At 40.6% G+C, this 17297-nt stretch overlaps 1 protein-coding gene across 2 annotated transcripts; it reads left to right on the top strand.

The window, feature by feature from the left end:
* The first annotated feature begins 5446 nt into the window (after positions 1-5446).
* Positions 5447-17270, top strand: znf395b (zinc finger protein 395b). 2 transcript variants are annotated; one of them, XM_011491765.4, is made up of 10 exons: positions 5447-5799; positions 7787-7946; positions 8417-8562; positions 8643-8755; positions 9600-9799; positions 9882-9982; positions 11521-11818; positions 14998-15093; positions 15185-15291; positions 16487-17270. In XM_011491765.4, exons 2-10 carry the CDS (start codon positions 7821-7823, stop codon positions 16596-16598), a joined length of 1299 nt encoding a protein of 432 aa, XP_011490067.1. In that variant the 5' UTR covers positions 5447-5799; positions 7787-7820; the 3' UTR covers positions 16599-17270. The 2 variants fall into 2 exon arrangements, with proteins under 2 accessions (XP_011490067.1, XP_011490068.1); XM_011491766.4 differs by having other exon boundaries at positions 5485-5799; positions 11524-11818.
* The last annotated feature ends 27 nt before the right edge of the window (positions 17271-17297 follow it).

The raw sequence follows: 17297 nt of genomic DNA, 5'->3' as shown, positions 1-17297 counted from the left end.
CACGGTCTCCTTTGCTCCAACAATATCACACAATCCAAGTAAATGTCTTACAGTTACATTCAGGACCTCTAAGGAAGATGATGAGTGGCAACTCAAAGAGATTATTGCACTAGATCAGGTCTACAACCTTCAACCCTTCAAGAGCTATTCAGGTCGATTTCTCAATGTCAACAACCCAGTATAGGAGTCTTGTTTAGAAAATTAAAACACTGGTTTGAATTTTGTAAGGATTATTATGATAAATATAAATGAATGATTGCTTTTTGGCATAAATATAATGTAAAAATAAGGAGAAAATTGTATTTTTTCAAAATATTGAATAGTTTATAACTTTTGACAGAGGTTTACACTTCCTTTCTAAATAAGACACCCGGTGTCATAGGACCATCTCATTGTAACCAATTAGCAGTAGGCAGTGTAATGTCAGCTGTTATAATAAAAAAAACTGTTCATTTTTGTATGGGGCCTCTCAGCCAAGAATTTGTAAATAAAATTAAATCAGAGTTAATTAAGTAACCCTTATGGGATTTTTTGAGCCACAAGGGCCACTTAAAATCTGTTAATTTGTTCAAAAATAGACAATCAGCCTTTTAATCCAGAGCCCTTTAGGTTTGAATTCTAGTTGGGCTTACTGACCTCAAATCGGTTTCCTGTGGTACACGGAGCTAAAAAAATCTGTCAAAGTGTTTTAGTAGGAACTTTGCTAAAATACAAAGGTCTGATGGATTGTTGGAGCATTATGGGTACTGTAGTCATATACTGTCATTGTTTATTTTCCTTTACTTTATTTAAAAAAACAAACTAAAAAAACTAAAAACTTTTCATTTTTCTTCAAGCTAAAAAAGCCACAATGGAGAGGTGAAAGATTCACATGTGGCTCTGGAGCCTCAGGCTGCAAAGCCCTGCACTAGATGTTAGAAAGGCAGCCTTCGGGGCTGCAAAGCTCCATAGAATAAATAATTCCTTTTCCTTTTCTTTTTCATCCTTTATTCTGAGATATGAAAAAATTTGTTTTACTTCAGTGCCATTAATTTAAATGTAATGATGTGTGAAAAACAGGTGAGAGACAAAGAAAATGATTTTTTGCTAAATGAAACTACAAGCTGCTTTACCTGAGAAAAGGGTGGAGTTCTCATTCTTGGAGTGCCTGATGTCATTCAGCTGTGCACTGATTAAAATGACATTGAGTTTCTAGAGTACAGTATCATCCATTTTGAACCTCCTCCCATTTGGAAAGGTTTGTCTGCTACGGCCACCCAAAAACAATGTTCAGTGCACGACCAAGCAGACAAGAAATATGTGGGATGAACAAGTTCTCAGACTTCCAGAGACGGAAATCAGATTGGTGGAAGTCTGGAGGGAGCTGGATGCATTTTCCCAGTCATTTTTTGGGCTGTTGCACCAAGAACTTACACCCCAGAGAGACGAAACAGCTTCATTTTTGCAGCTTTTCAGGGCAAATTTACACCAGTAAATCTGATTTGCACCACAGTGTTTCCCCAGATATCCTGGTTCATTTGGCAACTGTGAAAGCTCACGTAAAGTCTGATGTGGATCTAACAGGTGGACCCAGGCCCACTTCAGAACATGGGTCTCGGTTCAGTTCTGAACTCTGGTATAATTAAGTAAGGGATTCTGTTGAACCTGAGAATCTTATTTTTTCCAATTTTAAAAAGAAGATTGTGTCGCAGACCTAAGACATTGGGGATGGTTGATTGCAATGACTGAGGTGAAGGAAATTGTTATTTTTTTGTCTTGCTGACATCTTTACCTTGGTGTCAGGAATACCGAATAGTCTTATGCGGGCACAGGAATCAATCTGGTATCCGATTATGTTTGAAATTGCTGCAAAATATGTGTCCCAGAACACGTCATGGTTTGGGCACGGCAGGGATTTTGTGGGCATTGATCACACCTGTCCATGATACTTAGTTTTATTTTTGCAAGTCTGGATTTAGTGTAATCTGTGGACCACTTCAGATTGTATTGCTGGTAGTTGGAATTTTGCCAGGAAGAACTTTATTTTTCTAGGAGCTGCAGTCATCACCGCAAACAATGCCCAACTCCCAGTCTTTTTTTTTATCTTACCCAAAGCAGGAGGGGAATATGCTGCCAACAGTTCATACAAAGAGGACATCTGTCGTTGCAGCATTTTTCAAATAAGGAGAAGAAGATCAAGTGCTGAAGAAGGAGGAGTAATTGGGAATCAAAGGGTCCTTGCCTTAAGAAAGTGAAAAATTTGGAAACTAAGTATTGTCTTTAGACCCTATTTCTCCCAAATCTCACAAAGCTGAATAGGTTTTAGCTCACAAAAGAGTTTGCAGATAGCCATATGAGGTAAACATGGTGTAAACATGGTCAGTACAAAACGAGAGCTAGCAGGACGTCTTTATGACGTTGTCAGAGTTTGTTAACAGTCCTCCACCAAATCAATGTCAGTAGCTTGAAAGTTGAGAATAAGCAAAAGAAACTGAACTGGAAACATTCAAACAATGTTGACCTCAGGGTTCTGACAGCCTGTTTGGACCAGCATGTGGAGTCCAACGGCGGCTCTCCATTCAAGCTTGTGTCAAATGAAGGTCATGGAGAGCATCACGCATTGTTTGAGGGCAGAATCGTCAACATTTATCTGTTAACATCAACAGTCAACAACCACTCAAGGCTTGGTTGAAGACATAATATTACTCTCATTTCTATGGATGCTTTTCAGCAAGTCTAACTTTTTCTATTTAAAGTCCCACTCCAATCATTGTTTGATTCATGAAAAACATTCTTAGTGGTCTTTTACTGTAATTATGATAATGTGATTTTTAGCCAAAATCAAAGAACTTGTGTTGTTTTTTAGGTTTTAGTTTCTGCAGAGCGACAGTAATTCATTAGAAATTCACCTGAGGGGAAGGGGAACCGGGTGCGTGGAGCAACGCCATCCCCCCTTCCCCTCTCCATTACTGAGAGCTCTCTGTTTACATGCTCTCCTGCAAGTTAACAGCCACTCATATTCCCAACCTAATATTAGTGGTGCAACAAAAATGGCGACCAATATTGAAGCTATTTTTTTTGTCTCCTCCCGATGCACAAGGATTTTAATGATGAAATACTCAGAAATCCAATTTTAAGCAAAATTTTCCTTAAATATGTCCCCCATCATCAGAAAAAGGCCACAAGGACATGTTGAAAACACAATTTTGATTCGAGTGAGTCTTAAATATTTCACGACTAAACCAATCAGATTCATTTGTATACCACTTGATGTAAACTTAGAAACATATCACATGTGGGGCAAACAGCACAGACCTGTAAAATGTTAGAACTGAGATCAAAGACAAAACTACAAGGTTAAAACATAAAGGATCATAGGGAACACACAGCCAAGTATCCATGGAACAAAACCACTTTAAAACAGAAAACACATTTGTGATTGTAAATGTTTTTTGGTTACTGTGAGTCTCCAAAAGTTACAGCTCATTCCATTCCTGACCCCTTTGTGTCGCCCCACATACACCCTCACATGCCATTCTCAACCTCTCTCACCCTCTCCCTCTCTCCTGTACCAGAAAGACCAGACAGCAAGAGGAGGTATGAGGCTGCAGGACGCCACTTTTTGAAATGGAGCTTTAGTCCAGATTAATGCAGTCTTTCAGAAAAGAAAAAAACATTGAATGTTTTTAAATTCCAGGATACTAAAGCATTGTTTTCATTCCATATGTAACGTGAATGTTTCAAAAAAGTTTTTTGCTTTGAAATTTTTGGTGTAAAAAAAACTTAAGAAATCTTTTTGTTCGCCTTTTGGCATATCTATTTAGTAGTCGCATACTTCTTATACCACTTGGAATAAATTCTAGACTGTTTTACAATTTTAGACACTCTTGACATTGTTTTGACTTTGCTTTGTTTGTGGATTCATACATTATTATTTTATCCCTACACATTTTATATTATGTTATTGAACATAAAAACTGCCAAATCTCAATTTTTGGGAATTTTGCAGTAATAAAAAGACAACAGAATTACACTTTTTTGAAAGTTTCAAGTTCATTGTGGGATTATTGTGTAATGGGGTTGTACTAAAAAGATGGATACCAAGGTTTGTTATAAAGACAGTTTTAAAGACTAATGACGAATTGAGCAAATTTTAAAGTAGAAAACAAAAAGGCTACTAGATTATAGAAAAAATGAATTCAATATTTTCTATAAAAGTCTATTTTAAATGTCTTTCTTTTTTATCATACCAAGATAATCAACTTATTTTTTAGGTTATACAGTTACCTATCAGAAGTAAACCGACGTCAGCGTTTCTGATGACCATCATTGTTGTTTAGTTTGCTCATATCTTATCAGAGCATACCATGACTAGTATGCAGATTTGATTTGGTTTAACCTAAACTATATAATCTGGTCAACATTTATAATCCCAGTCTAGCCAAGGCGCTCCATCGACGTTTTACAGCATCGATAATGAAGCCAACGTGAGAAGAGAAGGAATTCCGTCTGGTTCAGGAATCAGATTGGGTCTATAGGCCTGGATTACTCTCTCCTACTTTGTTGGTGCTCAGACCCTGAAATCCCTGCTGACTGGAGGTCTGGTAGAGAGGGTGCAGACAGCCGACACTAATCCGGTCTCTCCAACAGAAACAAACACACAGACTTCACAACACACATGCAACGGGTCTGCTAAATGCACTTTTGTGCAACCCGGAAGGTTTAAATGGTAAATGCAACAGTGATGTTGGGTTGTGATTTAAATTTGCATGAAAATATCAAATGTTTTGTTAAAATACACAAGAATGAATGCGTAATTTGATCCTTTTTTATTACAGGGCAGGCCTCACACATATACTAGGAGAGTATTGATTTATTTTCACAACAATTTAATTCATATCATAAATGGCTGACTGAAGTTATAGTCTATGTTAGTGCATTTTGAATGATCGGATTCATTTTTTTGTATTTCTTGCAAGATAATCAAGTGTAAATCAGATATGTAGACAAGAATTAATGGTAAATCCACTCATATTTTAGTTTAATAAAGTTCAGCCCACTGTTGTTTGTCCGCATATAAATAAACGTGGAACGTTCTATCACACTGTATGGTCACGTCAAAACAAACATTGAACTGTGATCCTGGCTTGATCACGTTTTGCTAGCGTCATATGTACGTTGTCCGCTGTGATGGTTGTTTTTACCTTATAGTAAAATATGTGATTCAGTCCAAATGGTACTTCCAATATTGATTTCATATTTATTTTATTTTGAAACGACATCACAATGGTATAGAATCTATACCATTATGATGTCGTTTTCTATACTATAGATCAAGTTATTTAGTCGATTGTCTCAGTCTGACCGATCTGATTGGATACATCGATTAACGGTGTTTACTGATTATGGCTGAAAATATGCTTCTGCGCGCAAAAACGCCGTTTTCCATTGTGCCGTCCACGCCGGATGTTGATGTCATTGTAAACACATCAGCGAGGCGGATTTGCGCCTTCTGTGGACCAACAGACGGACCGACCGACCGACAGACAGACAGGCAGAGGATGCTGCTGCTGTTCTTGTAACCCCTCACCTACTAGATCATCCTTTTGTGCGCGGCGCGCTGCAGGCTCATATCTCTGCGCTCTGCCCAGCTGTCTCCCCCGGCATTGGTCCGCCGTGCGCAGACACGTAGCCGCGTCGTCGACCAACCCCCCCATTTTTTTTCTCCCTCCGGCAGATTTGGAGAACCGGCGAGCGGTGGGACGACCAGCGGCTGCAGCACTGACCCGCCGCGGCAGGACGGAGCTCTCCTCAGCCAGAGTAAGTCCAATGGAAAACGCCTCCAGAATTGACCGCAGCGTGGTTTTTATTTGTATTTACTGTGGCAAATTAGAAAAATAAAAGCAGTTTTCTTCTCTGCTGTCTCTGTCTGAGCAGGGGGAGGGGGGTGTTGCTTCTTGTCGCTATCTGCGTTATTACCGGGTGGAGATGAGTGAGGAACCCACGGGTGACAACCCCACTTTTAAAATAAATATTTTTAAAGCAAAAAGTAAAACTAATAGAGTTGAAACAAACAAAACCGCCCTACTTTTCATTGAAAACAATCAATGTCATTCATTTGAATCTATTGACGCGCCAAAGCCTTTCAAACCAGAATTTTAGCGCTTTTAATTAGAAAAGCTTTAAATTTAACTTAGATTACCCGATTTTAACGTCGATTTTTCATTAAATATCATGCTTTTGCTATTAAATCTAGAAACGCCGTTGCACAGACTACGATTATATTTTCATATACGTAATTAGAACGCATTTCGTGTGCATTTTATCCCTTATTTTGGGCTTTTTTGTCATTATTTGTGTAATAAATTGGGTTATTTTAGGACGTTTCCCCCCCAGTCCAGCTCCTGCCCTCACGGCGAAACTCGTGTCCTAACACGTTGCTGGAAGGGGGTGTGTATCTGGCAGAAGAGGGAACAGCCAATCAGCGCCGGAGTTCCACCCACACTGTGGCGCTTGTTTACTACGAATACTCGATGCTGATTGGTGGAAAGCTGGGGGAAAGTCTGGCTTTGTGCTGCATTCGGTGGCGCACAAAATGTGGGATAGTTAAAGATTCCCCCCCCCCCCCCCCCGTATTGGCTGGAGGGACATTCGACGAGTAAAAAAGTGAAAGCAGTAAATAAAGAAACACATCTTATTTCCTTTATTTAAAAGTTGTTTTCATGTTTCAAGACGATAAAGACTTTTTATGCTACAAAATATGGAACATTGTGCAACTGAACTTAACATTTCTGTGTTGATGTTTTCACATTTTTTTCAATGCTATTTTAATTTCCTTGTCCTTAATATTATATATTTTTTAAAATACCTTAAATTAATAATTTTGTGCACACAAATTAGCATTTTGTGGCCACAATTTAGTAGTTTATTAGTAGATTTTTTGTGCTGAAGAAATAGCTTTTTGTGAACACAAATGAGTGTTTTGTGGACAGGAAGTAGTATTTGTGGGACCAAATTAGTATTGTGTGCACACAAATTAGCATTTTGCGCAAACAGGTATTTTCTCAGCACAAATGAGCATTTGTTTTAGATAGATTTTTCTCTGGTGCCTATTTATAAAAAATGAACACGATCAAAAATACAATTTATTAAATTGAGCAAAAATGCTCCAGTTATATATCATTTTTTTAAATGTCTAAAGTAAACAAGCAACTTCTATTGCATCATATTTGTCTGTGCAAAAATCCATAAAATCCCATAAATGATTAACCTTTCAAGTATTTGTTTTGGATTGTTCCATCCAGTGTTTGACGAATGCAGCTTTGCCCCCGTTTTACCTCTGTGCGACTCAGCTCACTGTAGCCAAACGTCAGATTATGTCTGTGGAATGTCTGTCACATGCTCTATCAGAGACAGAAAACAAAACTACATTAAGCTTCGCTTCAGACGCTATCTGAGTTTGCTCAAGACTGCGGTTTTGTCTTTTCCTGCAGTCATTTCCAAATCTCGGGTGGTTTTCTTCTTCACACCATCAGGCAAAGAAATGCGGATGGAATGAGAGCACTGGTGTTTCCAACTTTGCTGAAAACCTTTAAAAAAATCACATTGTTGTTTTAAAAAACTATGTTGTTGTGCAGATATTGAAAGAAAACTTCTCCTAGAAGGGGGTTTGTGGAGGGATTGTTTTCTTTATTTAAACTCATGTAAACAGCCGAGTAAAAGTGGAATTCCACTGACTTGCTGCTATAAGTTGCCAGGCTACCAAGATTAAAAATGCAATGAAACGTGTTTCTTTGTGCGTCTGCAGAGGAGTGGGATCCTTCACAGTGTGCAGCAGCATTATGGCAGCTATGGGACCAGAGGACAGAGCTGGAGCAGAGCCAGTCGGGACGGCCGCCTGTCCGTTTGGCCAACACGTTTCTGCAGCAACACACGGCGGTGAAAGACCAGACGGGCAAAAGACTCTGGTGAGAAAGCTAAAGCCTGAAACTCCACTTTAATCGCTGGCTGTTATTTTGGTTTCTTAAAGGTTTGATTGAAATAGGCCAAAGCCACTGACACACCTGGAATGTCGCGCACATTCAAGAACCTGCGTTTAGCCCACAGTGTTCCCCCTGGACAATCAGGGAAGGGCGGCTTCGGTCAAAGTTTGACCTGGTTAAACTTGTAAGACGTGATCAATGGCCACACTTTTTGTACGTAGAGCTTGAAAATAATTGGAGAAACTGGCGTAGCTATGTGTGAACGCAAGAGTTTGAACCTGGAAGCCCGAAATGCACATTTACATAGACTTTTTATTAAGAGTGGCCACTTAAACACGTTTCCGAGGGTGGTGTGAATGTGGCTTCAACAGTTGTTTCATTTCTTCTTATTAACTGAGAAGACCAAAAACCAGGCTTTAACCATAGGCTCACCAGATCTCTACCTCCCTCTGAAGGTGCTGACCCAAAGATGTGTCCAGGCAGAGAGCTTTCATCACAAGAGCAAAGCAGCAGGCCAGGGCAGCCAAGCGGCTCCCTTCCACAATGCCGGGTCTTCTGTGCACTTTGGCAACGTGGCAGGAGCTGTGGAAGTTCAGAACAGGTGAGACCCGCACCAGGAACTAGTTTGGCGTTTGATACATTTGAACCAAAGCTGAATGTGTTGCTTTGCCCTTCGTCCAGCTTCAGGAGTCCTGAGTCGGTGGAGATGGACGAGATCATGGCAGCCATGGTTCTAACCAGTCTGTCCTGCAGCCCCGTAATCCAGAGCCCCCCACAAACAGATCCTGGACCAGGTCTGACTCCCTACTTCTCATCTTTAATTTTTCAATTTTAATTAATGATTGGATCAGAACAGAACCCACAAACATAACATCGTTGAGTTGTCATTTAAATACAGTTCTGCAACTTTAATTGATTACAATCCTTAATTAAACTTGCGAAATCAGTTGGGAGTAAACAAGTGTTGTACAAACCTTGCAAACATTCTGAAAGACATTGTGGCCCAAATCATTGTCCATCCATTTAAAAAGACTCTCCTCTTTGCTTGAGGACTGCACAGTAGAAACGTGTTGTGGGAGGTCTCTTTGATAAGTGCTGCAGTGATTATGTATATTTTTAAAGACCCACTCTAATGAAAATCTTGTTTTTGGTGTTTTTAACATGTTCTGACAACTTTCTCATGATGGAGGACATGCAAAAAAGAGTTAGGCTTAAAACTGCATTTTTGAGTATTTCTCTATTCAAATTGTTGTGAATCCGATCAGGGGCAGACGGCTGGATAGCTCCGAAATTCCGGCTATTTTTGTTGCACCACTAATGTTTGCTTGGGGGGGGTGAGGGGTTCTAAGCCAGAGGGTGAGGGGTGGATGTGACTGCTGCTGTGCTGATCTGTGTCTCCATAGAAAGCTGTGAAGTGGTAGTCTCGAAGAATGACCCACGGCTCATCTGTATTAGTTCAAAACTAGATGAGCTAAAAAACAATAAAGTGAAGCATTTTTCCGCCTCAGCAGGTCAGAGTGGGACAGACGAGCTCCAGCAGAGAGCAGACTCAAATACAGTTTAGGTGCCCTAATTAAAACTCTTGGACCTCGTGTCGCAAGGAGGTGGCTTTTCACAAACCCACTTTGTCTCCTCCAGCTGCCTCGTCCTCGTCGGTGGACATGGAGAGCGGTGGCGGCGAGCTGTCAGACAGCGGCAGCAGCGGCTACTGGAGCTGGGACCACGGCAACGGGAGTCCGGCCCCGTCGCCGTCTGTCACTGAGATGGACAGCAGCCTGGATGAAGGCCTGCAGTTGGAACTGGAGCCGGCGGAGGAGCATACGGCCAAGAGGCCGAAGGTAGCCGTCCACCTGATTGGATCTCCTGACAAAGACGCCCCGTTAGCCATTTCCTGACTCTGTTGTCCTCCTTCTGTTCCAGAACTCTTTCAGAAGTGTGTATAGGTGTCTGTGGCCCAGCTGCAGAAAAGTTCTCACGTCTTCCGTCGGAATAAAAAGGCACATCCGTGTGATGCATCTGGGGTGAGCTTAGTTTTCATTCTCCTTAGGCCTGAAGAACACCTGAGCTGTCTTATTTAAAGCAGATATTTTGTGAAAATTGGAAAGAAAGCTCTAAACTGCTGATTATTGGTATTAGATAATGAAAAATATCATTCTTTCCCCTCAATTAGTTCATTATTTGCTCGTTCGATAATAAAAGAAGCACTGACTTTCTACTGGATCGAGTGAGTTTGACCACACCCTCTGAAAATGGCTTCACGCCAGCTCCAACCAATTAAGTCAATTCAGGCGCTATTTCTTTCTCAATATGGACGCCGCCATGTTGAAGCCAAGAATTGTCACTAAGCAGTGATGGGTCTAAGCCTGTCTGAGTCCTCATTTCTATGGCAACCACTCCCACCAATCAGGAGTGAGCTTGTTGGAAGTCCACTTGAAAGCAGACTACATGAAATCTGTTAATCAAATGTTTTATTGAGACTTCTGATTATTCAGTTTATAACTTGAATAAAAATATCTTGGGGGGGGGGGGGTTATAATTAGCAAGAACATGTTAAAAAGAAAAGAATGGTTATTCTGACAAATAGAATGACTGACAACCATGTTTTCTACACTATAGAGTGCATCGTGAAAACAGACTATAGGCACACTGTCATTTATTTTAAATAAAGGTTTTGAAGTGTGCGTTATAGTACACAAAATGCTGCAATATATGTTTATTTCTCAATAGAAGTCTATGAAATTTTCTTGTTTGGAAAGTTGGACAGTCAATCAGAAGAACATCCACATCCATGCTTGTTAAAAGGAAACCCCATAATCAAAGTTTGTTGGATTCTGTTGTTCAGTTTTGTCTAATATTTACATCATTTTTTTATTACGTCCTTTTTTTTGGATTGTTGTCGTCCTAATTGGCAGTTTCCTGTCTCCTTTCAACCTAAACAAGCCTTTTATAAATGTTTCATTGCTTGTTGGCATCTTTCTCTTATTATTTGATCCAAACTGTTTTAGTTTTGACTTTAATTGTAAACAACTTATTGCTTCATTTAAAATTGTTATTCAATATTTTAAAATATGTATTTTTTGTTTATTTAAATGTAGGCTATACTTGATAGCATGTTTCATGACTGATTTACTCCCTTGGAGAGATGATTAGACGTATTTTTTAATATGAATAATTCCTGTCAGAACCAACGCAGAAATACTTTCTCAGCATCTGTCCGTAACAAAATGGGAAGTTCGTGGTTACTCCTGTTTTCTTGTCATACAAGTTTAATTTGGAGCTAAACTGCTCTAATGAGGCCTAGTTTTGGATCGGCTTCATGTGTCGGACTCAAACGTTTGTGTGTGCTCTGTCTGACCGTCAACTGTTCTGAGATGGAGGGGAAACCTCACAGTTTATAGCTTTAGAGCTTTTTGGGGAGCAAAACAGCATTAAAAAAACAAGAGGGAATAAAATTTTTAGATTATGGAAGAGCTCCGGCTCTGTTGGGAGGAGTTGAGATTCTCTGTCTGGGCTGCCGTGAAGTAAACTGCTCTCCGCTCTGCCTTGGCTTCAAAATCAGCAGTGGGTCGGACCAGTCCCAGAGGGAGGAGGACTTCTACTACACAAAGATCTGCTGTGAGACTGTGGAGGCCTGCTCCGTTCCACCTCCTGCCCAGCAGGCTCTGGGCCAGGCCTTTTCGTCCGCCCATCTCAGCTGGGCCCCCTGTGCTCCTCCTCCAAGCTCAGACCTCCAGATGCCCCCGACTCCCCGGCCCAGGTCCAATTCCAGCTCTGGACCAGGACCGAGCAGGCTCAGTCCACTCAGCCAGTCAGCCCCCAGCAGCTTCTGGCAGATCCACTCTGAGCATCTCTACCAGGTGGGTGCTACAGTCCAGGGACCCGTTTAAAGTGCAACTATCACAATTCACAATTTTTAAATGGTAAATCTAGCAATATGCTAGCTGCCACTTAGAGTCCCAATTGTGATTTTGCCGTCTTCAGCCAAAAAAAAAACCTGTGTCGTTTTCTAGGACAGTCTCTGTCAGTAGTTCATCTGAATTTTGGGAGTTGTGGCACAGAGCAACCCCACCCCCCCTTCCCCTTCTTGTTACAATTTGAATAAAGAAATACTCAGAAATTCTATTTTAATATTTATAAATTTCCTCCATCATCAGAAAAATGCCACAAGTAACAGTTTGAATACCTGTCAAGCATCTTTAAACTGACAACTAAACACACACGCGATTGCAAATGTCAAGAGTTTCAAAGTAAAAGCATTGGTTGAAAAAAGAAGATTTTAGGTAGCATAGTTACACACATTTTTATTAGAACATGTTTTGAATTGAGATAAACATATTTGGCTTCTAAACCAAAGAAATGAAAGTAATAATTTGTTTTTATATTTTCAACCAAATATCTCTAGTTTAGAAGCTCAAAAAATACATGAATTGTTTTATTCAAGTCTTTAAAAGCATTTTCTTATTTAGGGTTATGCCAATTCCTAAAGACTAAAGTGTGCTTTTGGTGTATTTTTTTAATGACGGTGGACATTTATGGAAAAAATTAAGGAAACAAATGCATTTTTGAATATTTCTTTACTCAAATCATTGTGAATCAGGAGCCGACAAAAAAATGCAGTTTGAAAAAGAACGTATTTGTGACGTAGAAAATACGGTGGGCGGGTCACAAGCTCCCTGTTCTGCTCCATTCTGATGGATAAAACTGTACTGCATAGCTCCAATATTGCTCGATGTTTTCGTTTCACCAATAATGGTGGGTTGGGGGCGTGAGGGGTTGTAAGCTAGCAGGAAAGAATGTAAACAGACGGGTGATGGGAGGAGGGGTTGGGGTTGCTCTCTGCCAGCAGTCCCGCCCACATCGCAGAGGCGAATTTCTTATAAACTACTTGAGCTCTGCAGAAAACGACACTTTCTTTTTTCTTTTTTTCTTTTGGCTGAAACGGCAGAACAATAATTAAAATAGATCCAAAGATGATTGGAGTGAGTCTTCAATCGTTTTCCAAAAAAATAAAGATTCATTTTATGCAGGATTATTTAGGGTTTAAGCTTTGCCTCACCTCTTTAAGCAAAAATTTGCTTTTTATGACCCCCGCCCCCAAATAAATAAATAAATAACTCCTGAAGAAATAGCAGAAACAGGTCAATCTGGATCAGAATGAATAAGGTGGCGCTCCGTTTAGGACACTGGTGTCTTTGTGCCGGAGCTGCTGAGCTGGAGTCTCGTCTTACACGGCCGCAGTGCTGTTTCAGATGTCCTCCTTACCCCGCGCCCCCGAGCAGACAGCCCCTCCAAAGAGCCGACGAGCTGCAGTGTTGTTTATGCATCATAAAGCAGCACATTTCACTGGTGACCTGCATTTACCCCGAGCTGCAGAGCCTGTAAGTGGATGCTTTGTGACAGCGAGAGAGCAAGCTGTCTGCCCGCCTGCTCTGCAGAGGAGACTAGACGGAGCAGCCTGCCAGAGGGGGAAAAAAAAACCTTCCACTCTTTTACTTTGAAAGTCTTTCACCTACAAATACAAGTTTTAAATGCATTAGGAGTCACCTCCCAGAGGTTTAGTGTTTGGCCGAGCAGGTGCGTAGATGGAAATGCTTCACTGGAGTCTCTTCTAAACACTCTGGGAGGGGGAATTAACTGACTCTCCTCCTCCTCTTTACTTCCGTCTGGGATGTGGGACGGGATGTGAGCAGCTTTGTTCAGCTCTTGTTCGGAGAGCACCACAGGAAATAATTAACCAAGAAGTTCAAAAGTTTGGCAGTTTAGCAGTTTTTTCCCCAAAAAATCTTCAAACTACTTTCCTTAGCTTTGTCTTAGATTTGTCTTTTATAATCTGTTCTTCCTTATTTTGTGTCTAAATTGGCATCAAATAAGCAAACAGTGATAATTAACCCATTCTTTCCACTGCTTTAATTCATTGATGTTGTTTTTGTTTTGACTCCTAGCTAGAAACCATGCATACATGTTCTGTTCAAATGTTCCCTGCTAGTCAGATGTTTGCTGAAGTGGTTAAAACTGTTTTAGTGTTTGGTAGGGCCAAAGGTCATCTCTGCAGCTGCTGCTGGTTTGATTCCCCATGTCCATATTCACATTCTCTCCTAATAACTACCGTATTTTTGCCAAAGTATCTTTCAAGGAGAAAGCAACAATACCAGCAGTTTTGCTACCCCCCACAGCATGACACTACCACCACCGTGTTTTGCTAAGTAAATAATAGCCATATTGTTTTTCTATATAAAGCCTCATCAGTGGTAGCATCCTCTGTAAATATGAGTGTGTGTGTGTGGTGGGGGGGGTGTTGCTGTTAGATCCCCAAAATATTGTTTCACTCCAGTATGAAGCCGGATGACATAAGTGATGACATAAGTTTTAAAAAAAGACCTTTCCTCGATGCTGCATCCTAAAAACTGGTGTGAAAAATACGTTAAACTGTGATAAATACTTACCATGAATGTTTCTGCACATGCTAAGACAATTTCCTGGCAGCTCAAAGTGTTTAATAAATCAAATACAACCCTAACAACAGATTCAGCCTTTAAAAGTGCTTACATTTTAATGCCATGCTTTCAACGTGTAGAAATAGCTTTCATTGTACGGGATCATGTGTTAAGACAGATGGAGTGGATGGAAAAATCAAAAACTTGTTTTTTGAACAAAGTCTTTAGAATGTTCTTGACTTGTGTACGTCGAGCATGCGGATTCAGATAAATATGAAATTTTGCACAGTTATAAGAAAATCCAGGAATTAATTTACAGACAAAATTTAAACGGACTTGGTTAAATTTAAATTTTAAACATATTTTCCTAAAAATGTTTTCATTCAGAAAAACAAATAGGAAAATAAATTGAATTGAAATATCTCAGAAGTTGAAGGAAGCTTGGTGCTTTATAAAGGAGGCTAAATTCAAAGTAAAAATATAATCCATAGAAAATTGGTTTAAAAAAAATTACATACTCTGTAATTTAAAAAGTTATTTTATGACAATACCTGTTTCATTCATAGTACTCAATATAAACGTTTGCTTCCCGTCTTCTCCAGGCCTGCAGCCCAGTCCAGGTATCCGGGGTTCCCAGAAGCCCTTGCAGCCAGGCTTGGCCCCCCTCCACATCTGTTTCCGGCAACAGTAGCACTCAGGTAGGACCTCTGCTTGACTCAAACAGGTCAAACTCCTCCTCCAGGAGTATTTTCTTTCTTTCAAGACGTCATTGGGTGTCTGTCTCCACAGTTGGTGAAGCCTCGCTGTCGGTCTGTCAGCGTCGGGGAGCAGTGGCTCCAGCAGAACCGGCTGCAGCCCATCAGCGCATCACCATCCCGCACGCACTGCACCTTCAGGTATCCAGACTCGGTTTGTTGTCACAGTCCACTCTCCTGTGCTGACAGGAAGTTCTCTTAAGGTCCCACTTCAGTCATCTTTTGATCAACAGGGGTTCCAGTGGTCTTTTAATTATGATCTTGTCAAAATAACGAATAACCTGCGTTTTCCAAGACATAGTTTCTGCAGGGCAGCAGGAGTTCAGCAGAAATTCACCTCTAAATTGTGACTGTTGGTGCGGAGAAACCCGGTCCCTCTCCCCATTGCTGAGAGCTCTCTATTTACATGCACTCCCACTAGCTTACAGCCTCACATACCTCCACAACTAGGGCTGCACGATGTGAGGAAAACTCGCCATTTGCCATAAAAATGATCAACGCTGCGACGGCGATATAACTTGCGATAAACAAGAAAATAGGTTTGTTTAAAAAAAGAGTCGACAAACCTTAAATGAAACTCCAAATGACGCTCGTCTGTGTAGGAGGCAAGCATCTAACATAAAAGGGGTGCATCCCTTTGGTCAAATGCATAAAGGGATTTATTTGTTCCGTTAAATAATTCCAGCTGCCATAAGGTTGTTTTAGCACATTTACCATTTGTCGCAATTTTCGCCGGCTGATGCAAGATGTGTATTGCACAGCTTGATTTTGCAATAAATATGCAATTTATTATGCAGGCCTACCCCAACCTAACATTATAGGTGCAACTAAAATGGTGATTAATATTAAAGCTATCCAGTTGTTTAGTTTTCAGCCAGATGCAGCTCAGAAGAGGAAAACAAAGCCGTGTGTGGGTCTACCGTCATTTTTATGGCCCACAAAGTGGTCACAGCAGCAGCAGCCAAAAAAATGGCAAGGGGCGTTTAAGTGACGACTTCCAAAGAAAAGTCTATGTAAACGGGCCTTACTGCGCATTTCTGCCTTCCGCGTTTACATATGTTTTTGTGCCTGGTGTGTCCATAGCTTCAGTGTCACCTAAGTAGAAGTTGCACCCCTGACCAAACTATGCAAGAAAAAAATGAAACTTGTACTTTGAAAAATAGAGGAGGGCCTGGTTGCTGACGAGATGATGGCAAGACAACTTTAGTTGGAAATGCAAATTTGAGTCCTCCATCACGAGAAAAATTCTACAAGAACATGTTAAAAATACCAAACCAGTAATTTCATCAGAATGGATCTTTAACACACATTTGCCATTTTGATTTTTTTGTTCCAGGAAAGGTCGCGGTGAAGCCAAGAAATGCCGCAAGGTGTACGGCGTGGAGCGCAAGGATCAGTGGTGCACGGCCTGCCGCTGGAAAAAGGCCTGCCAGCGCTTCCCAGACTAGATGCCACTTCAGGGATGGAGAGACAGTCGGATGAAACAGACTTTTATCAGAGAAAGACTATAAAGGAGTTCAGAAAAACAAGCTCTTCTTATCGTGTGTGTGTGTGTGTGTGTGTGTTTTGTTTTTTTTCCCCCCTCAGTTTATTTTTCAGCCCTAAATGGAATGCAAATAGACTTTTGTGTGTCTTTGTAACTTGATCCTGGAAACTGAAGTCTGCGATGGTGCTGTCCGACTGCCTTGGAACATGTGGTTTGTTAAGCCGCCTCCTACTTCTCCAAAGGTTATAGCCCCATATATACTGTATTAGACTGAGTTGTTTCCTCTTATTCCAATCTTCCAGAGTTTACACAGTGGTTATGATGTGCATTATATTGTGCGCTTTGAGTTATGTACGAGTATTTTATACCCTTTTATTTTGATTTTTTAATCGTCTTTGTTTATACTGCTATGTTTTTTGGCACTTTGTTGTTATACTAACTCACAAGAATAAGCTAAATTTGGTTTGACTCAACCAAGTTCCTTCCATGAGACTGATTCCCTTCCTGCCCGTGTTTTAGCAAACAACCAAATGGATTTTTTTCTGTGAACGCTGTGCGACGAGCATTATGGGACGGAGTTTGTATTAGAGGAAATATATTGTCAAACACAATAAAATCAAAAAGGCACTGACAATTTCAGGTGCTTTTTTTCTCCCTTTTC

Source organism: Oryzias latipes, chromosome 24 (assembly GCF_053564925.1).
Source record: "Oryzias latipes strain Hd-rR chromosome 24, Olatipes_Hd-rR_3.1".
Classification (NCBI taxonomy): domain Eukaryota; kingdom Metazoa; phylum Chordata; class Actinopteri; order Beloniformes; family Adrianichthyidae; genus Oryzias; species Oryzias latipes.
This window is presented reverse-complemented; position numbering and strand designations above follow the sequence as displayed.

What these genes read in the sequence shown, in the direction of transcription:
- znf395b (XM_011491765.4), top strand. Translation starts at nt 7,821, where the DNA reads ATGGCAGCTATGGGACCAGAGGACAGAGCTGGAGCAGAGCCAGTCGGG. An exon ending in ATACGGCCAAGAGGCCGAAG is followed by an intron (nt 9,800 to 9,881) that starts GTAGCCGTCCAC and finishes CTTCTGTTCCAG; the next exon opens with AACTCTTTCAGAAGTGTGTA. An exon ending in CGCACGCACTGCACCTTCAG is followed by an intron (nt 15,292 to 16,486) that starts GTATCCAGACTC and finishes TTTTTGTTCCAG; the next exon opens with GAAAGGTCGCGGTGAAGCCA.